Source organism: Typopeltis vanoorti, chromosome 1 (assembly GCF_054136105.1).
Source record: "Typopeltis vanoorti isolate ZY-2024b chromosome 1, IOZ_Tvanoo_1.0, whole genome shotgun sequence".
Classification (NCBI taxonomy): domain Eukaryota; kingdom Metazoa; phylum Arthropoda; class Arachnida; order Uropygi; family Thelyphonidae; genus Typopeltis; species Typopeltis vanoorti.
The window spans coordinates 164,698,704-164,721,861 of record NC_143549.1 but is presented as its reverse complement, the minus strand read 5'-3'; the positions used below and the strand labels follow the sequence as shown (position 1 = coordinate 164,721,861).

At 35.4% G+C, this 23,158-nt stretch overlaps 1 protein-coding gene across 1 annotated transcript in view; it reads left to right on the top strand.

The window, feature by feature from the left end:
- LOC150110600 (transmembrane emp24 domain-containing protein eca-like) overlaps positions 1-23,158 on the top strand; it is a 36,942-nt gene that overhangs the window by 7,641 nt on the left and 6,143 nt on the right. The window contains exons 2-3 of the mRNA XM_090395100.1: positions 4,273-4,493; positions 11,640-11,786. Of these exons, the coding sequence (XP_090251226.1) occupies positions 4,273-4,493; positions 11,640-11,786 (368 nt within the window). The remainder of the gene's footprint in view (positions 1-4,272; positions 4,494-11,639; positions 11,787-23,158) is intronic.

Here is a 23,158-nt window from a genome sequence, read left to right as displayed (position 1 = left end):
TCCGCCTTTTTTTTCTCCGCTGCTGTCCATGCATTTCCACATTCTGCTAGGGGAAGTCGATTCCTAATCCTAACTAGTAAAGTAGTACATAGTCGTATGTGTTCTACGAGATCGTCTAAGTTGCAGAGTTTCTTTAAGGAGGGGAAAAAAGTACTACTTATAATTACACTAAAGATCAATTAGCTCTGAAATTGGCTGAAAAATATCAGGAGTATTTAGAACGACTGGGGGAAAGATGTGATGAATGCCCATAAAAACCAATTAAACAACTGAGAAGGTAAGCATTGTTTCAAACTCAAGCAAATATATCAATACTTTTAATTTAATTAAACAGCTCGTTTATCTTAGTGATGATGTATTCACAAAATAAAACATTTAAGTAATCCTCTTCTTTCCTTAAATGTAGTGGTGGAGGTAGTTCTGCTGTTGTGACCTGAATATCTGAAATTCAGTCTACTGGAAAGAATTGTTGTAATCTTTAAGGATTACAAGAATATACTTTCTGTCTGATGTAATTAACCATTTTTCATTCGCGGGACATAGTTTAAAATTCCCATAGACTATAAGTAATTCGAAAAGCAGTTTAATCTGAACAGTTTAAACTTAAAAGTAAAGTAAGTTTCCTCTGAATTGTTGGGTGTTTACAATTTTTTATCTTCCGATCTGCTATCCCTCGACTACAGCAGTTTTTTTTTTTTTTTTGCTTTTTTATTATCGTAAAAAGTTATTTTGAAGAGTATCACCTCCTAAATTTCGCTTTAAAATAACATCCTTGTGATTTCAAACTTTGGGCACACCTAAGAAGTCTCTGATGCATCACAAAATTTAACTGCGCCATTGTAACTTGTTACTTGTTTACGATGTTTGTTTCAACTACTCGTGCGCCACGAAGAATAAATTGCACGTCAAAAATTCGATATTTCATTGAATCTGATTGATTGGTCATAAGTGATTAGCTGACTACTCCCAGTGCTACTTAAGCACCAGTTGGAGGAGGTGCTGCTGAAGCGGGTACACGTTTTATGAAGGAGCAATGTGTCAGCATTTCACTAGTAGTTCTTGAAATCAGAGTGCTTAATTTTAAAAGTGTTTTGGAGTTAAGGTGAAGCAACTAACACTATGGGACCAAGGTATTATGTTAATTAATTTCTTGCGTTTTTCTGGCCAGTTTTCCAACTTTATAAGATGAAAAACCAGTTGCCAGAAGGAAAAACCCAGTCACTTTTACTGACTAACTCACCTGCAGTTCTTCTCGCAAAAAAAGGTTCTTTTGTTATTATTATTATTTATTATCTGACCCCCATGGAGTCATAGGACTCATTGTGGAAGCTTTATATTCTGTCATGCCAAAAGATCATTGAACTGTGCCTTGAATGCATTCACATTTTTTACACTCACCACAATTTCAGGCAATGCATTCCACTTACCATTTATATACTCTGCATCCCAATCTTGCCTACCAAATTCCAAGACCTTCCAATAAACATTAAACTGATAGCTACAATCGTGTGCTCACTCACATGGTCTATTCAGATCCTCCTGCAAGGGTACAATGTGCTCTACTTCTCATAACTCCTCCCAACTTTGCATCATCGGAATACAGCTGCACATCTCCAAGAATGGAAAGGTTCTTTTTCATGGAGGTTCGTTTCTTATAAAGATTCTTCACATCTAAGGTAGAATTCAATCCCAGGCCTATGCCAAAGAGAATATATATTTGTCTATATTGTTCTGAGCTATTAGTTTTTTTATTTATTTTATTTTATTTTTAACAAAGTCCATAGCAGTTTAACTTAAAAAAATTAAGGCATAACTTGAGCCTAACCAGAATCCAAGAATATCCACTATTTTTATGGCCCAGACCTAGACCCTGTGCGATTCTGTATTGTAAAGTACTCCAGTGTTGTATAATATTCATAATCAAACATCAGAAGTATTTGACTGGAGTTGGCACAAATCTATATTGGCTTTAATTTGATTAAGAGATAGAAACAGAGATATTTTTCTTATATTGTATTTATATATTTTTTCCTTATTTTATTCAGCTAGTCTGTATGATTACTGAAATGGGATCAATTCAGGAATCAATTTCAGTTATATTATCTGTCTTCCATGATTATCTGTTCAAAGCTTGTGTCCTAGAATTAATATTGGATGGTGTAATTCTGAATCGCACCACTCTACATTTGCTGGGCTGGCATAAGTTCAAATTCCCATACTGGATGTTTGCGAATGTCTTTAGATGGTAGATGAATTTCACTGCCTTGTGCAGTCCCTTGAAAAGTCCAATGTTTGATCTTTTGAGCAAGGTTTCTGGATTATCTAATTCTTAGCCCACTCATTCTAGCTTTTTTTCAGGGAAGATTCATATTAAAAAATTGATCTACAATCTTTCATACTCAATTAGAATTTATTCCATAGCATTGAAGCAAGCCTGTATTAAGTTCATCAAGAGATTAAGCAGACTGTTATATCACAAGCCCTCACCTTCTGTCAAAAGTTGGTCAAGTAGTCAGCGTATCCGCTCTCCAGCCAAGAGGCTGCAGGTTTGAATCCTGCTAAAGGCATGGATGTTTGTGATTGTCCTACTCACTGTTTGTCATATGTACTGCTGTACTACCTAGCAGTATGACCTGATGTCTTTGTGCCATAAAAAATTGAATTTAAAAAAAATCAGAAATCTCTCAAAAGTAATGGTGAACATCAACAGTCAACTTCTTCACCACTTGGAGACCTACCTGTTAATTAGTGACCACCAATATAGATTCTGATGCTCCCAATCTACCACATATCTCCTAATTAATTGTGTCCTAACCTTTGGGCACAAGCCACAAAAGTTTGGAGAAACTGATGCAGTTGCTCTTGATATTTCAAGGGCAGTTGATCATAGCTGGTATGGAGGCTTAACTTAGGAAACTATATTTTATTATTATTATTATTACAGGCTACCCCATGGAGTCCTGAGACTCATCGAGAGTCTCTAAACATCATGCCAAACACTATCCAACATTTATGATTTGGCTTCCATGTATACTTGGTAATAGGATGTAAATTGCTCATTGGTTGTTATCAGTTTGTCATGATGGATGGATGGATGGCATTTTCTCCGTTCAGATTTTTCATCAATTTTGAAGTACCCAGGCATCATACTTTCATTTAGTTTCTTCTTCCTGTATGTAAATAACAACCTTCTCTCACTGATCAAATCCTATCTATAATATTTTTTTGATGATGGCACATTCTATTCTACATTTTCATTAGACAAATCTTGTGTTCAAACATTCTGGATTTCATGATCTTCCATATCCAATTCCTTCATATTCACCAGCATGGTGAAGGCATTCTTGTCATCTTCAATACTATGAAAGCATGTTGTCTTCTTTCTCATTCAAAAAAAAAAATCTCACTTCATCTCTCTCATAATTTCATCCTTACCTCTGACAGCACTCAGATATAAAGACAAGATCTAGTTTCTCCTTTCAGATCGACTTCCACATGTATCCTTCTCTAACAACATAAACACCACATTCATAGCCACCTCAGCTATCAAAAAAAAAAAAAGAAAAAGAAAAAAAAAGTCTGTTCTTTTTCTGTTCAAGACACTACTTCTCACTTATACAACTACCTATACAAATCCTACGTCTGCCCAACCTGAGAATACTGTTCACATTTGTAGTAGTGCACTGAAAGCTTTCTGGAAAATTTGTGATGGTATCTAAAGCAGGGCAATCTAATTAACTCTTTCACAGTCTCACTCTATCTGTTTTTTCATAGACTTTAATTTCTTCTTTTTCTGTAAGTATTACATGGTCCTACCGAACTGGTCCATCATTCCTCCACTTTCATCTGTGCCTCAAAAATAAACAGCTACAACTTCATTCACAGTCCAGCTTCAAAACAATCAGGTCAATAGAATCCAGTTTTTTAAGACCAATTTTTTTTTAAATTAACATTTTCTGCTTATCTGTGGATATGTTGTTGAATGGTGGTAAAAATTCAACAGAACTGATAAAATTCATTAACACTATTACATCAGCATATATATATATATATATATATATATATATATATCTTAATGAAGAGTCCAGATCCCCTTCCTCCAATTCCTACATGTCTCTTATATGAGGTTTTTTAATTTAGATGATTAACTTAATTTTCAAAATAATTAGAATTTCATAGGAAGATTTAATCATTTATATAAATTGTAATGTTTCAGTATGTTGTACCAGTTAAAATAATGCATATTTATGAAATATTAATATTTTTTTTAAGGATATTATAAATGTCAGTCCTATGAATCTGTGACAAGAGCTTTCCTTCCTGTTAGTTCTGGAATTGGTATGCATGTAGAAGTACGCGACCCAAAAAAAAAGATTATTCTCTCCAGAGTTTATAGCTCAGAAGGGCGTTTCAGTTTCACTTCCCACAGTCCAGGAGAACATACTATATGCTTGTACACCAACTCTACTAAGTGGTTCTCTGAAAAACAGCTAGTAAGTAAAGATATATGTGAATTAATTCAAATTCAGGATTATATACCATTCATCTGAGGTTATATACCATTGACTGTCATAACTACAACAAAGATTAACTTTGTAAAAATTTTAAAATCTGAGTTCTGAAATTTTAAAACAGCAGAGAGCAGCATTATTCTATTTAAAAATAACAAGAGCCTCATGACATTCAGAACTTATTTTATTTAGTTAAACTTGACATCAAAGTATAATGTGAAATTTACTGCTTATGTAATTTATACTTGTGTAAATGCTGATGAACAAATTTTGAATCACCATTTTTGTTGGCAATGAAATGCAACACAGTCTTTCATACTAGTAACACAGTTCACAGATGCACTTCATGAATTAGCAATCATTGCAGATGCTCAATCGTAGGTCATATGCGATGCATAGTGTGTATTCACAAATCATCTATTCAACTCCCCCCCCCCCAGATTAAACCCTGAGTGCACTACTGATATACATTATGAGATGATCCAAAAGTGATTTTAGGTAATCTGATTCTAAACATCAGGGATTTGTCTTTATCATTAAGCTAAAGATTTTGTCCATAGGACAAAATCACGGATCTTCCCTTTATTACTGAGTTAAAATATGTATTTTGTCCTGTTAATTTCTACCTCATGCCAAGCATCAAGTCATTGCCTATATTAGTGATGCCACCACCACCATCATTCAGAATCTCTAACTCTGGTTGGTTTTACTTGTTCTGCAATTATCATCAGTATCTTTTCTATCATGCCTGAACTCCCTGAATACACTATATACATCACATTCTATTCCTCTAAGGATATCATATATGATTGATGTCCACATGAAATTATCACTGTGAAAGTGCTTCCATAATAGAAGTTTTGGCTTTAATGCAGCAGCTATAAATATCTGCTATATTTTATAACTGAAGTTTTTAAAATTAAAAAATTTCATCTGCTGAGATGCTGTTTTATGCTTTGGTGAGGATCTTAAATTTTAATCAGTATAAAAAATGATGGAAGGCACCATAGTAATCTCAGCAGTTCGAGTTATCAAATAATTAGCATACAGAAAACAAACCTCATACACAAATAAAAATTTATGGTAAGAGACTGCTTTGTTTTGTACAGAAATAATGTACAGACAAGGATGTCCATCCTTATTTTTATCAAAGTAAGCTAAAGCAAGTAACTGCTTTGTCTGCCCATCAAGCTTTTAGATTTCCATTTTCTGAAGCTCTCCTTATAATCAACATTTCCGAGTATTGACATGGCCTTAGTTAACTCCTGAGAGAGTCTTCATCACAATGGAAACCTGTGACCAAGTTAGTAGAACAGTAAGTGTGGTCTGAACAGGACATTGCAGAATGATACAATCATCTCCTTATCTCTACTTGTCAGTGGTCATATCATGTAGCTTGCTATTTTGACCATCACTTCCAGATCCCAAATCTCATATTTTTCTACTAACAGAGTAGACAGCACTAAACTTCCATGTTACACTTCTCCAAAATGCAAACTTTGCTCTTTGCAACATTAAAATGAAAATCCTGCACACAGAACAGTAAGATACCAGGAATACTCTCATTAGAATATTTTTATTTAGATTAAATAGAATATCAACAATTCACTCTCATTTCTCAGGTGACATCATCAGGTTGAAGAATTATTTTATACTCTGAATTGTTTTATGTTCAGACTTCAAAGATTTTCATGATCTCCAACAGATAGCGTTGCTTTCTAGAAATGTTTTGGAGCCTACAAAGTTACTGTTTCTGTAGCAAGGCTTATATAAGTCATATACATAGTAACAAAATTCAGTCTGTAGCAAGAGATAGCAATGCCCAACAACAAAAGGATAAGTATGGCCTCACTGCTCATATCTTCACAGAACATCATCAAATAGATTGGTCACTGGCTTCAATGGCTTATCTCAAAAATAATGCCTTGTCTTTTCCAGTGAAGATTTATTATTTGGTCATGCGTGACAATCTGAACAGGAAATAGTGTCTTATTGTACATGGTATCTGGAAGTCATCCATCCTTTCTTTCAATACATAAGATCTTTCCTACACCAACAATTATCTATGAGCTGTATACAACAAATGTTTTAGACATGACATATGTTTGAGTTTACTTTCAGCCTCTGAATTGTTTTATATTTTAAAACGTAACTTTTCTGTGAGTCTGTGATATTTTTATATTGGTTTTCTAGTTCACTCTGGCAAAACTGCTATATAGTTCACAGTGAAATTCAATGTCCTGTCTAAATGAAAGTATAATGGGAGTATTCCTGGTATCATACTGCTTTATTATCTATCCTCATGATAATTTCCTTCAAAAAAGGCACATTGCATCATTGATTTTAGCTATCAACATCTTCCTAAAGTCTTGCCATAACTCTCTCCCTAACTTTACATCATCAGCAGAGCATACTCTATCAAGCAATATGAAAATCAAGAAATCAGTTGAGGTTTGGGTTGGTTGATTCCAGCTAGTCTGCATGTCTATAGAATGACAAACACAAGTTTCTGAAAGGAAAAATCCTTTTATCCTCAACTGGACCAGCTAGCTTACCTTAACACTGAAATGCCCTTATGGAGGTTCTTTGCATCTTAGACTGGATCTGGTACTTTCCAGTGGACATCACTGATACCAACTAAGCTACACAGGTTCTTAATTTGAACAACAGTGAACTAATGCCAGTAGTATGTCCTGTGGCATGCTACTGATTACCATTCCTTTCTGGGATATTGCCTTTTCACCCTCCACTCCCCATAACACAACTTGCTGATATTTTTCAAACTATTTATAACTTATATGTATCCTTGTTTTTTTTTCCTATTAACAAAATTTTGTAGCTCAGTATAATTGTAATGCCATTTGGTTGGAAACGAGTGGTTAAATCTTATCTAGGATATATAGAACCCATGGGCAGCTCATGCATAGGCACTGCGGAACTTCAGCACCCCCAATTTTTCTCGATATATAAATATATTTATTAATTTATTTATATTTGTTTGTAATATTTAATTTTATCATCAACAATCCTATACAATTCTCTTATTTTGTATAAAAAATAATAAAACATCTTGTAGCACTTCGGAGGGAAAGCATATGCATGTCATAGTGAGATGCCCGCTATTAGCGTAATGCAGCACTGTCTGTCGTGCAGTTCCACTGTTGTTTATATGAAGTTTGCGCCAGTAGTAGAATGTTCATAGTGCTTTTCGTGTTTACTCCGTCTCTTTAAATATTTGGACATTACAATTAAAGACATAACATCTGTTATAGTTTTAATTTTAGAACATTATTGGAGTTATGATAATAGATTTTATTTTTAAGTAATTTTTAATTATACTAAACTGTATAATTTTATCGATAATAAACAATATTTTTTCATGAAACAAAACAAGAAAAATATATTTTATTTTTAAGTAATTTTGAATTATATCAAACTATAATTTTATCAATAATAAATAATATTTTTTCATGTTTAATTTTAAAAAATTTTTTACCATAATTTTGATATTTTATCCAAACATGTATACACTGTACTTACAGTGTGTATGTATGTATATTTTGAAAGTTGCAGCACCCCCACGATTTCAAGCCACAACCCACTGATAGAACCTTGATAAGAGCTTTTCAGCCGAAAGCAAGTTGGCCAGGCTTTTCAACTTAGCAGGATTTTTCCTCCTGAAAACTCAGATTTTTCATCTGCATGAAACAGACAAAATGGCCAGAAGAACATAATTAACAGATATGATAATACACAAATCTTAGTTGCTTAGGCTGTAATTACAAACATCCCAATCTGTTTGTAACACAAACCTTCAATCTATTCTCACAGTGAGCATTTCACAGTCATGTTATCATCTTTGTCACCTTCCTTTGAAACCTCTCCATCACTTCCTCATCTGCATAAAATCCAGGTGACCTAATCTGATTACACTACTAAAGATGTGGTATCAAGGTCTTATAAAGGGAGACAATAATTTCTTATCTCTACTATGAATTTTTTTAAAATTTTTTTTTTATTTAACTTCCATCTAAAAGACTATAAACCTATAGCACATTTTCAGCATATACATGAGTGAGCTAAGAGCTTCTTTCTGAACTGTTTTTCGTATTTTTTATTTTTGTAATATTAGTGTTGTTGTTGTTGTCTCACACCGAGTAATGAAATTCATTTCCCACCTAAAGATAATCACAAACACCAATGTACTAGGATTCAAACCTATAGCATGTTGGTTGGAGAGTAGGTATGTTATCCACTCAGTCAACCAGGCTGGGTAATTTTGCCTGCTTTTGCAATACATCTCCTAAACATCATCCTTAGCCTTGCCACTTAGCAACACCGAACTGATAACCATTGTTGTTTGTCTACAATGACAAAACATTCAAATCCTCCACAGGATCTCTACACTGTCTTCATTTACACCCTAGTCTATATCTGGAGACCTTTGCTTAAGCACTACTCTAGTGTGGTGATATTATTTTGCATTTCTTCAATTCCTGTGGGAACTTTGTTAATGCAAAATTCTTATGTTCAAGAGTATAGTTGACTTTCAGGAATTGAAGTTCATGGTGTTCTTGAATTCCCTAAAATATGTGACAATGTTGTCCAGCCATAACCTTAATTAAAAACTTGCACACTTTATTTATTCACTTTTAGTATCTCTAACAAAATCAGTCTCACCAAAAGAATTCCACTACATCCTCTGCCGATGTAGGAATTATTTTGGCACCAATCACATCCACCCTAATCATTCTTCTTCTTGCTTTCTTGTCACACAGCAGAAGAACTAACCTATTTGAATTTTCTTTGGTCTCACGTTGGCAAAAATAAATTTTTAACTATGGAGTTTCATTAATCCTGTACCTTACAGTTCTACATATCTCTTTTTGACTGAAACTTTCCCTTCTTGCTACCTAACAAGTCATTAATTTATGATCACTCTTTCCAACTGGTGGCCATGTAAACACCTCATTCAGAACATCCTCTAAGGCCATCACCAGATCCAACATTCTAAACCCTTGTATCCCTTCCATCACATACTGCCTAAGCCATATATTCCACAACAACTCAAGAAATTCATTCTATCAACATATGAAAACAATGTCCTCTTTCCAATATCCACATTCCCATAATTAAAATGCACCATATGGTTCACCCCTTTTAAACAACCACCCGTTTGTCTAAACATTTTGCAATTGTTATCCTCTACTTTCTCAGACCCATAATAAGTTCCTATTAGAAATCCTTTTCTATTTATCTTCACCCCACACCAAATAGCCTCTAAGTAATTTCAGGTGTTGCAATGATTCCTATCCCTCCATTTTTATCCCTGCTTGTGTATCATTTCCAATAAAAAAAAGTTTTGCACATGCCAAGATTCTTGGAAACTGAGTCAGCAGATGCAAGTTTAGTACACATATTTTTGAAACTCCTTGGATTAGTATACAAACATAATAGTTTATGTGAAGATCCATAATCATGCTCATGTCATACCTTCCTTGTGATACCTCACCAGTCTATAATTTGTTAACCTTCCTTTTTCATAGTGATATTTCCCTGGACAGTGGTACACTCAGGATTTAATCTTGCAGGGGGGGCCAAGTACTCATGATTTAATCTTTGGGGGGGCGAGTTGAGTAGACGATTTGAGAATACACACTACGCATTGCATACGACCTATGACTGAGCATCTGCAGTGAGCGCCAATACATGATACCCGTGATCTCTGGCCCGGCAAACAAAGTATTGCCCGAGCATTACCTTCGCCTTGTGTTCACAACGGCAATGATTCCCAAGAGCCAGAGGGTATTCCCACCTTATGTGACTGCTAATTCATAAGTAGTATAGAAATAGAAGACATGACACAATATAAATAAATTAAAAAAAAAAAGAATTTTAATCAGGAAAAGATTTTTGCAAAATTTTCTAGTCTTTTTCCTTTTTCTTTTGTGGAGGCCAGGGCCCCATCCCTGGGTGCACTAATGTCCCTGGATATAACTGATTCAACCTACACTGCTTCTCTTTGCTCTGGTTGTTACTTTCTTCATATCACAGACTGTTCATTCTGTTTTTATTTCTTCTGCTCCTTTCTTGTATTCACTCCAGACTGACTTTTGTGTCCTCTCTCTCTCTCTCTCTCTCTCTGTTCTGTCACTTGCTTACTCTTCAGTCCATCTTCTTCCTATCCTTACACAATATGCCACTTATGCTCAGACTCTCTCTCTCTCATCCACTCACTTTATCCTGCCTCTCTGCATTCTGTTACCTAACAGTATTCATTATAAATGTTCAACACTAAACCAATTTAGATGAAGTTTTGCTCTCTCTAATCACTCCACCTTCTCTTCAAATTTGCTCCATACACTCATACTAATTGCATATCTTTTCTTTCACACAACACAGTCATCATGCTGTTCATCATATATTTGCTTTCCTCTTCATTTCCACCATTATCATTCATGCAAAAGTATCTTCAAATCCCTTTTTTAAATATACTTTTGTCACCTTTCAAATTCCCACCAATTCAAGCAAAGTTGTCTTTGCTTGAAATTTCATTAAGTCTGATGTTTATTCACCTCTTACATGCAAGCCCAGTTATTCAACTGGACACAGGAAATGTCTCTTACACCTCCTCATCCACATGAATCTGACAGTCAAATTGCTATACAAAGTCACACAAGTATTCTTTGATGCCTCTTTTATCAGGAAACATCTCTTACACCTCCTCATCTGCATGAATCTGAAAGTCAAATTGCTATACAAAGTCACTCAAGTATTCTTAGATGCCTCCTTTATCAGGAAACATCTCTTACACCTCCTCATCTGCATGAATCTGACAGTCAAATTGCTATACAAAGTCACTCAAGTATTCTTTGATGCCTCCTTTATCATATTAATTTCTCTCTCTCTCTCTCTCTCTTTATTTGTAACATCAGCCATTCATTTCTTTAATCATATAAGTTTGTCCCATACATGATTCATTTCATTCTTCTTCATTCATACTAACCCTCTTGTCTAAGAAGAGGACTGGACATCACAGAATAAGTGAATTAGATGGAGCTATATTTAAAATTGTTTTACAGTATACTGCCTTAAGCAGTGTGTTTCATTTTATGCTCTTTTATTTAGAGAGTTCACCTGGATATCCAAGTTGGGGAGCATGCTATAGATTACGGTAGCATTGCACAGAAGGAAAAATTCACAGAATTGGAATTACGTATAAGACAGCTTCGTGACCAAGCAGAGCAGATTGCAAAGGAGCAGGATTATCAGAAGGTATGAAGTAGTTAAATATGATACAATAAACATAACTATTTTAAAAATACTGTGAATCAATATTTGTTAAAGAGTAGACAGTACTGTGTGTATACTGTGAAAATACAGAGCACACAATCTAAAAAATATTAAAAAAACATATATTAAACAAAAGAAACCTTCTGAAATTATATGTACATATAAAACAATGTATATGCATATACATAAGTTAAAGTTGTTCATATAAAAAAAATTCAGCAAAGTAGTACTGCAAAATACCTTGGACTGCTCTGAATCCAAATGCTGAAAAAATATTCCAAGATTTGCAAACAAGCTCTGTAATGCATAGCTTAAGGAAGTATACTGCTGGCCTGGTTGGCTGAGTGGATAGCATATCCCCTCTCCAGCCAAAAGGCTGCAGGTTCGAATCCCGCTGTGGGCATGGATGTTTGTGATGGTCTGTGGAAATACCAGTGGTGGTCGGCAGTAGATGGTGTTGGTGTAGTTGCGGTCAGTTGGTGATTGAGTGGTGGAGATGGAGTTGTAGAGCAGGTGCCCTCCCTTGAGGAGTCCTTGGACTCCCTGGAGGTGTCAAATAATAATAATAATAATATAGCTTTTATATGGAGAATTGAATTACATGACTTTATGCTCACATTCAAAGCTAAAATTTTAAAAGATTACTTAAGAAATATCTAGGGGTGCTTAAGGGTCAAAGCTGTATAACTGAGAAGAGACCTCCACATAGCCTTTAAAGGAATGTAGAGAACCGACCAAGGCTTCTGACCTAATGTCCAATCCTCACCTTCTCATGGTGCACCCAACAGGGTGCACCACGAGAAGTGGTTCAGTATCTACCTGGATACTGAATGAACGAGGATGGGCTGGCAAGTTGGGATTTAGCTGATCAAATTGTATTCTTATCAGCTTAAACCAATATACAAAATGATGGTACAACATGACAAAATTTCATGCTGGCTGGGGCATTTCCGGTTAAACAAGGCCCTTGTTGTTTTCGCCAGGGCGAACAGCGAAAAGTCAGCTACTGGAACAAATCTGAAAGAACACCACAACTCAACATCACCAGAGTTAAAGATCAGTACTATCAACATAAGAAGCCTGAATGACAAAGAAATGGAGCTAGCTGAAGAATTAGATAAGTACCAGATCGACATAATAGGGATGACTGAAACTAAAATACAAAATGTTATATTCAGGAAATGACATTCAAGGAAAAGAAGGAGTAGCCATAGTATTTAACACAAAATACGAGGCTAATCTTCTTGAATGGCAGGCAGTCTCAAGTAGAGTGATGTGGGCAAATATCAGAATGGGGAATTGGACAATGAGACTTATTTGCGCCTATGGTCCCACAGAAGGTTCTACTAACAGAAGTGGAGGAATTTTTTGATGCTTTAGAAAAAGTGACTGACACAATGAAAATGGAAAAGTTGGTCCTTATTGGGGATCTAAATAGCAGAGTAGGAAATGATTGTCAGACATACAAAAATATTTTGGGAAAATTTGGAGAAAAGAGCAAAGCTAAAAATAATGGCAAATACCTCATGAATTTCTGCTCAGGACATGGACTGGTTATTATTAACACCATGTTCCAACATAAAAATGTGCACAAATTCACATGGAGAGAAGAGGCAAGGAATAAGAAAAGTCTCGTTGACTATGTTATTGTTGATAATGATGTTTTCTCTCTGGTGCAGGACACCAGAGTGTACAGAGGATTTGAAATTGGAAGTGATCACTATTTAGTCTTGAGCAGGATAAAATTGAATTTCATATTGAAGCAGCTCTCAGATGTGAATGTAGACTAAAATATACAAAGATTATAGAAGAAAAAATGAAGGAGTTTGAGAACAAGAACCAAGCCTTGGAGATTCGGTGGCAAGCCTTGAAGAAAACTCTGATTGATTCAGCCAGAGAGGCGTGTGGTGAGGTTGTCTGCAAGGATAGAAAATTCAGAACTCCATGGTGGACACAAAAAGTTAAAGAGGCAGTGAAGGAAAAGAAGAAAGCATATCAAAAGTTCCTGGCAAATAAGTCAGCTTGTGCTCTTAGAGAATACAGAGACAAATGTAAGAAAGCAAAACACTGTGTAAAATTAGCTGTTCAAAAGTCATGGGAGGAATTTGGCAAGAACATAGAAAATAAATATCAAGAAGGTGGTAAGATATTCTGGAGGTTGTTGAAGAAGCTTAGAAATGGAGGAAAGAGTGCTGTAAAAGGAGTTAGAGATGTAAAGGTGACATGAAAACGAGAGAAAAAGTTATCCTTGAAGTAATAAGTAATTACTTTGAAAAAACTGCTAAATGAAACAAGCAGTGATGACAGCATAGTGATAAAAAAACACTGACCAGGCATGCAGTCAGGAATACATATCCATACTTGAAGTAGAAAAAGCCATCAAAGGCTTGAAATATGGAAAGGCAGCAGGACTAGATGATATTCGACCAGAAATGCTGAAGTATGGTGGTATAGATATCTTACAGTGGCTGCACTGTATAGTTCAGAAAGCCTAGACAGAGGGATGAATTCCTGATGATTGGAGTAGAGCTCTAATAGTACCCAAATATAAAAAGGAAATAAAACTGAATGTGAGAATTTCAGAGGTATTTCCCTACTGAGTGTTCTTGGCAAGATCTATGCAAGTATACTTGAGAAACAGTTGAGAAGAATTGTGAAAGAAAAGCTTGGTGAAGAACAAGCTAGATTCAGGCCAAATAGAGGCTGTCAGGATCAGAACTTCACTTTACAACAAATAGTTAAGAAAGAATGGAAATATAACAAACATCTGTATTTAAGTTTTGTTGATCTGGAAAATACATATGACAAGGTACCAAGAGAGAAGCTATTCAATACACTACAGTTATATGGTGTCAGTGGGGCATTATATCAACCGTAGTCTTTATTTGAGTTGTAAGTCAGCAGTTAGAATTGAAGGAAGTACAGGAAGATGGTTTAATGTTAAATCAGGTGTGAGACAAGGATGTACATTATCCCCTCTGTTAGTCATTATCTATATGGATCACATTAAGAAGGAAAGTGGTATTAAACATGATATCAGAATTGGAGGTGTTAATGTCAGCCCTTTGCTTTATGCGGACGATGTTATACTTCTAAATAAATTTACTACAAGTTTGCAAGATTCCCTGACTAAATTGAATAACTGTTGTAATAGATATGGTATGAAGATCAGCATTTAAAAGACAAAGACAATGAAAATAGGTAGAATCGTTGAAAATATCAACTGCGTTGTGAATGGGGAACCTGTGGAACAAGTAAAACATTTCAACTACTTAGGCACGATTTTTACTGAAGATGGTAAATTATATATGGAAATAGATAACAGAATCAACAAAGCTGGTATGGTAGGAAGTCAATTGATAAATTTATATGGAATAAGAGAGAAATTAGTCGGAACACTAAATTAGCTGTATACAAGACAGTGTTCAAACCAGTTTTAACTTATGGATCTGAGAGATGGGTCAGAAGTAAAACACTTGACCAAAGACTAGAGACCACAGATATGAGAGTCCTGAGAAAGATTAGAGGTGTGAACAGATGGCATCAATGGCAATATCATATTAAAAATGAGGATATTAGAAAAGAACTTGACATTGTCAGCATCCAGGAATGCGTTTGCAGAGCTAATCTCAGGTGGTATGGTCACTTAAACAGAATGGGCAAGGAGAGATTAACAAAACAAGTGTTCTCTGCCAGGTTGGCAGGAAAACAACCTAGAGGAAGACCAAGATATAGGTGGATTGATACGTTACAAGGTGCCTTAGATGATAGAATTATAATATCTGATAATGTTGGAGTCTTGACAAGTAACAGACTGATTTGGAGGAAAATTGTAGATAGGAAGTTAGTAATGATGTGAATTATTCATGTAATACTATCATATCCTATACACCCCTTGAGGGTACATGTCAGGAATTTGATGATGAGAAATATCTATGAATTTAGGGGAAAAACATTGACAGTTTTACCTTAAGGCTAAAAAAAAAAAAAACAGAAAAAAATAGTAAACAATAATAATCATAATTATGATTATTATTGTTTAATAACCTTGTTATTAAACCTTGTTTAATAAAAATGTATTAATATTGTTTAATAAAAATATATTAAACAATAATAACCATAATTAAGGTTATTATTGTTTCATACTAAGCTTTATCCACAAAACAAGCATATTATGTTTGTCATTTGTGTCCTTTCTCCGAGCAACGCTATATAATGGCCAACACACCCTCAACTGAAACACTGAGGATGAGTTGACCATTCTCCAGTAACTCTTATTCCAATTTCCCATTTTGAAATCTGTTTGCATCACTTTTTGAAGTTTATTCATGTGCTTAGTGTTACTGTAGCTACTCTTTCCCCAATCACTATCCTAAATACAAGATCTCATTATTATTCATAAGTATTTCATCTGTATTTGTTTTGTCTAGGTAATAACAATTATGTTGACATGGTATTTCTGTAATTCGTCTGCTAGCTCTTTCTATTTTTCACTGATGCTTCTAACTGTGATAGTGGAAATCACATAAAAAAAAAAAATAGTACCTTAGTATCATGGATTTAAATTTGCATCCTGTTGATTAGAGAGTGAGCACACTAACCTTTTGCAAACCAAGCCGGCAAAGTTCTTATATTAGTATTACTCAATGGAGCCCGAAGACTCATTGTAGGAGGTTGAACAATTCTCAGATCACAATAACTATCATACTTTGCTCTGAAGACATTCATTGTTGGAGCACTTGTTACCCACTATGGCAATGCATTCCACTCATTCACTACTGCCAAGCAAAAAATCTCATTTTCACTTCCTTACTCAAATGACCTTTGTACAATTTCCAGGGATGACCTTTCATTCTTGCATCACCCATTATCCTATGCAATAATTTCCCTATATATACCGTATTTGCCTGCATATAAGATGCACTGGCCTATAAGATGCACCCCATTTTTGTACACATTTTTTAAGAAAAAAACTTTATCACTGAATATTATAATGAATTTACAGTATTTCAAATATAAAGTAATAAGTAGGTCTACTTTCAACAAATACCTAATCTAAAAAGGTGGAAAAAGTATCCACCTTTTAATCTTCTTTGTCAAAACCCAAAAATTCATCTCCAGAGCTAAATGATGAGACACTTGAACCCTCTTCTAAATCAGAATCTGACTCCCCATACAACAATTTGTCCTCTGCACCATCCAGTGCATTACTAATGCCACACTTCTTAAATGATTTAACCACTGTCTCAGTTTTCACTGCATCCCATTAAGCTTTGACCCACTCACAAACTTGCATAATGCTAGGCCTTCCTTCTTCCTGATGGCGTAAAAATTTTCTCGTTTCCTTGCGTTAATGACTAATCCCTGAAATTCAATAATTTTTTCTTCATATTCAGCTGGCATCTTTTGTGATATTTTTGTTTTAGTCTGCATACATAGCTTGTTTCTCTTCATGAATCTTGAACACCATGATGTTGATCCAGTAAAGTTAGTGGCTTTCGCTTGATGAATAATCATTTTTGTAGACAATGAAAGTCCCACTTTTCTGTGGTCTAAAATCCAAGTGTTCAGTTCTGCCTCAAGTTCTGGCCATTTTGCAGTTTCACTTCATAGGTTATGTTTACTGTGAGTTGCTTTTTTTTACATCCTATTCCTGATTCCGCCAAGTTCTTATCATTTTCTCAGTTGGGGGTGGCCCGAAATGCCTCTCTGCAGCCCTGTGTCCATGTTTTTTAGCATATGCAATCACACGTAGCTTGTATGCAATATTTTAGCAATGCCGACATTTTTCAGCCATAATTTGCCAAGAAATTTAGAGAAAATTTAATGGCAGAAATTTATCACCATTCACAACAACCGTGACAACAATTGGAAAGTTTAAATGAACAGGAACATGGCTATGATCGTCGATGATAACGCATGCATATCCACTGAACTCTACATAACTGTAATGCTCTCACACACCGCAAGGAAGCAAGAAAGAAATTGCTTAACTCAGAACAGAGAAAATTTCCAGTATTGGCGTATAAAACGCACCCTGTTTTTCAGACCTATTTTCAAACAAAAAAAGTGCGTCTTATACGCCAGCAAATACGGTATTTGATAAGCTCCTCTCACCAACTTATACATCTTGATCATATCACTTCCCTCCTCCTATTTGCCAAGCTTTAAGACCACATTCCCTCAAAAAAACTCAATATTCCAGAGGCCTGAGACAATCTTAGTTATTCACCTCTGCACTTTTTCTAATGTTTCCTTATCAACAATATAGCCAGGTGACCATATCTGTGCACAGAAATCCAAATTAGGTCTAATTAATGCCTTATACAGTGGAAATATCACCTCTTTATCTGTACATGTTAGCATTCTTCACATTACATTAGCAGGTTTTCTGGGTACTCCTTACAACTTTCACAGTATGTCCCCTGAACTTCAGTTCCATATCCACCAAGATTCCCAGATCCTGCCTCTTCCACCTCTTGAAGCAATGTTTCTCCAATATGATTCCTTTTTCTCTGGTTAAACTGCATAACTTTACATTTAGCAACATTGACATGTCAGAACCTTCCTGTCATCACTGTTCCTAATTTAGTATCATTTGCAGAAAACTAAATATCTCCTTTTACGCCACGAACTATATTGTTGAATTGTTGATGTATAAGTTAAACAATAATTGTCACCTTTTTTTTTTTTTTTTTTTTTTTTTTTGATACTGCACTTACATACACAACTTTCTGGCTGCTATCAGTCAGCCATCCATGTAACCAAGCTACCAAATGACTATCTATCCCCTTCCTGCTCAATTTTAATACTCTATCATGCACTACCCAATCAAATGCTTTAGCAAAATCAAAGATCATGGTAAAAGCATCTATTCTATCCAATACATTAGTCAACTTTTTATAAAACGTAATGAAGTTACTAAAGCATGATGTCCTTTTAATAAACCCATTCTGCTCTCTTGAAAGATTTTCATTCTCATTTTTTGGGTTTGTATTCTGTCTCTAATCAGCCTATGTGACACTCTTTCACCATTACACTTGATATATATACACATTGACCTGTAGTTTCAAACATCTGACTTGGATTCTACTTTATACAGTGGCACTATTTTTCGCCTCTTTCCACTCTTCTGGGATTGTTCATTACCGGACTTCTAATAAACAACCAAGTCAAGGTCACCACAGCTCTTTTACACATTCCTGTAGTATAAATAGTGATATCCCATCCAGTCTCAAAGGTTTATTAACATCAAAGTTATTTAATATTCTAAATACTTCCCATTCTTGAACTGTCAGTTTTCTGTGCTCCTTCCTATTGCTATTCAACACCACTCTTTAATTCCCTTCTTCCATATATGAAATTCTCATTGAACATTTCCACTATGTCTTCAGTATATGTGACTCACATAGGGGCAAATTCTCCATACTTGCTATGGAGAATTCCCCTTCCTTCTCAGTTAATGTGCAAGCTCATTAATTGAGAAAGGAGTAATATTTATTTGTTAATAAATGCATGCATTTATAAGCTAAGGCTTTTATTTCTGTAGACAGAAGATGTCTTAAGCTTGCCTGGCAATAATTGAGCTTTGCGTTGTGTATCGAAGGCGTTGTGTATCGAAGGCCGATGCTTGCTTGTCTAGTGAAAGCTACCTTGGCTTGCTCGGTTGTAGGAGCTTCCAGGTGTCCTCACTGCAGCACTCTGATTTCATGCTCGTGTATAGCCATTTCCACTTCCTTCACATCGTCTCAAACACAAGGCCATATGCAGTCAAAGTAGCTCTAGCCAGTGAGCTTCAGCCAGCCTTTACAAGCGTGTGTGTTGCTTGGGAAAATTAAGTTACAACCAACTTTTTATGACGATGTTATTGACCAGTTCATGAAAAAGAACCATAGGGTAGAATTTGTATTCAAGTAGCTAAATTGAAAAAGATAGAATATCATTTGAAAAATATTGTTGTATTTGTATGATTAAATGTACATAAATTTCTAAATATATAGTTTTAAATGGTCAGTAATTCATTATTCCGCTAATCAGACTTCAATCACATCTCTCACTCCCTGAATGATAACAAGAGCAAACGTGAATTTTAAGACCAGCATTCGCCCCTGTACTCACATTCTATCCCCAGCAACTAGTCAGTCTACCATATTCACCCTTTCTTTTTCTAACAATATAACTGTAGAATTCTCTAGGGTTTTGCTTTATTGCTTCAGCGAATCTTATTTCGTATGTCAGTTTCTCTTTCCTTACTATATCTGCCAGCTTTCTAACCTGCACCTTATACTCTTCATGCTTTTGAGGAGTACTCTGTTCTTTATATCTCTTCCGAAACATCCTCTTTTCAGAAGCTCCTACATACTTTCTTCATTCATCCATTATACTTTTACTTTATTTATCCTCTGAACCTTAGGAATGCAATCTGACATTGCCACATGTAACTAATTTCTTACCAAGTACCAGGCATTGCTGAACTGATTAAGCCACTGCACATCACTAATCTGTTTCCTTAATTTATCATTATCTCCTGTTCTGTAATTATGCATATTTCTATTACTCTGTGAAGCTTGTACCTGCCTAGCCACTCCCAATGTCAGCATTGTGATGACATCCTCTATTATCACTGTATGAGACTATATTATTAATTCTAACACTCTAGTCTCAAACTATAGTCCCACACCTAACTGTCCCTAAGCTCAAAAAACATGATATTTCCTACTTCCAGTCAATAGCACTCATTAACTCGTATAGGTAAATATGACCTTTCCATTGCTTCCACCTTAGTATCACCACCTGGTGTGGCTCCCACTGACGAGACCTCAGTAAAGGTCGAAACCGGTCTGGGTAGTGGCCCTTCCCTTAATGCATAGCATTATACATGTCCGCAAGGAGATGTGCTTTGCATTAATGGGAGATACTAAGACAAGTAGTGATGAGAGCTTGGTCCATCTTTACCACGAGTTGCCTCAGTCCTGAAGATACTTCAGGCGCAAACTTTGTTTGCTTACACTTGGATAAAAGGATTAAATTAAATTTATTATAGTCTAACCAAGTGGAAAAAAACTTCCAACATACGAATGTTTGGAAAAACCATCCTTGGCATAACTCAACCAAATATCTAGGAGTTCAGCTTGATAAATGTCTAAACTTTGAGATACACACTCAAATAGTATCTCCACTTAAGCTAATCAGACTGTAGCATAGCTTTACCCACTCTTGAATACGAACAGCTTCAATAAACATAAATAACAAAATTCTCCTCTACAAATCAGTGATAAGACCTCAACTAACTTACACTTCACCCACTTGGGGACACATGACTAAACAAAATATCCAGAGACTACAAACAATCCAGAATAAATGTCTAAGAATGGTGTTTAATGCCCCTTGGTTCATCAGAAACCTCCAGTTACACTGAGAAGCCAACCTTCTAGATATCAAGACTTACATGATAGGCATTGCAGAAAAATTCTTCACAGTCGCAGATAATCACCCAAAGCTAATTCGACAGGCAGCCTACAAGCCCTCAGATCACTTTAAACACAGAAAACCAAAATCCTTCAATGCAAGAGAAAGCTAATACAGCATAAAATGCTCACAAAGAGTGGATAATTAACCCACAATACTTTCCTCACCCACAAACTAAAATTCAGATGAAGGGATGAAGAGTCAACGACTCATTCCATTGCCCAAAGAAGTTCCAAGTTCCTTAGTACTGAGAGTTTTTGCTCTCTTAAGGTTTCTGCCTGGTGTATGACAAAAACGAACCAGTTTCAAACAGCTGTCAGGCCAGTGAAACTTTATCAAAATGGATCAATAGGAGGTGAATGTATGGACTCTGTCATAGCAGGCATGGCACCTATAAGGTCAGGCCAGGGCAACTCACAAATACTGGCGTGTGTATTCCCGTAAGCTCTCTGGTCAAATTTCACACGAAACTTTTATAGTTTCTGTATTTAGCTTTGAAATAATGCTGGATTTAATATCCTTGATTTTATAAATTTACATATTATTAGATTATTAGTGCTCCTGGTGGTGAATTTTGGAAACAACTTTTTTTTTTTTTTTTTTTTTTTTTTTTTTTTTTTTTTTTTTTTTCCTCCCTGGATATTACTGCACAATGTATTCCTGCAAAGTTGCACAGCATTTGGATCACCTTTTATTTAGGAAGATCTGAAATCCCATCTAGATGTTAAGAATACAACATCTGCGGCAGTTTATAAGAATATAATATTACAATATAATAATCTAATAATATGTAAATTTATAAAATCAAGGATATTAAATCCAGCATTATTTCAAAGCTAAATACAGAAACTATTCTGCTATTCTCTCAAATGCACGGTACATCATACAGTGCTCCTGGTGGTGAATTTTGGAAACAACTTTTTTTCTTTTTTTTTTTTTCCGGATATTACTGCACAATGTATTCCTGGAAAGTTGCACAGCATTTGGATCACTGGATGGTGCTCTACAAGGCCTTAAACAGGGATACTTTAATTTTGATCACCCTGCATATTGATATCTATCGAGCTCTGTAAGACAGAGCAGTATTCCTGTAGTATGCTGCAAGGGCGTGTTTTAGCCCCATTTTTATTTAACTTGTGTGTTAATAATGCTGGTGGAAAAGATTTAAATGGGGCTAGGCAGTTGCTGTAAATGATACAAAGTTGGAGAGAGCTGTGGGGCACAAAACTCTTGTGGCTCTCTCCCCCAGATTTGAAATGTCTTGTAAATAGATGAGTGAGCTACCAGACCAGTTTTGCAAAGTGTACAAATTTGAAATTTGAGAGGTAAGGTTTAATTCCATGTATTTAATTTATGGAACATACTAGTGGAGATAAGAAACATGTAGGTAACAGGAGATAGGAGCCTGAAATTTAGCGACTATGTTTTGGGAATTATAAGGACAACTCAGTGGATCATGGGAATGAAAAAGAGGATAATGACACAGAAATAAAGGAGTTCCACTGAACAAGGCCATGATTGAGTTGCATTTAGACTAGTGTAGACAAATTTAATGACCTGGTTTTGAGGAGATGAAGAGCTTTTAAAAGAATCCAGTGAAGAGTGACTAATCTAATGTCACATAGTTGGTTAGTTGTTTGGATTTATACTGGCCTAATAACTTAAGCTGAGGCAAATAAGGCTATGAGGCCAGTGTATCATGTCTGCCTGCATATTGCGAATATTTTTATGGATGGTTCTGGAAGGAAAAATCCTGCTGCCTCTTTGCGATTGTGTCAGATCTCTAGCATGTTGAGTAGGAAGTGAAACTGATGAATGAGGATATAAATGGGTGAGGAATAATTTGTGCCAGATTAATACAGATGACTTTTTTAATAGAATTCAAA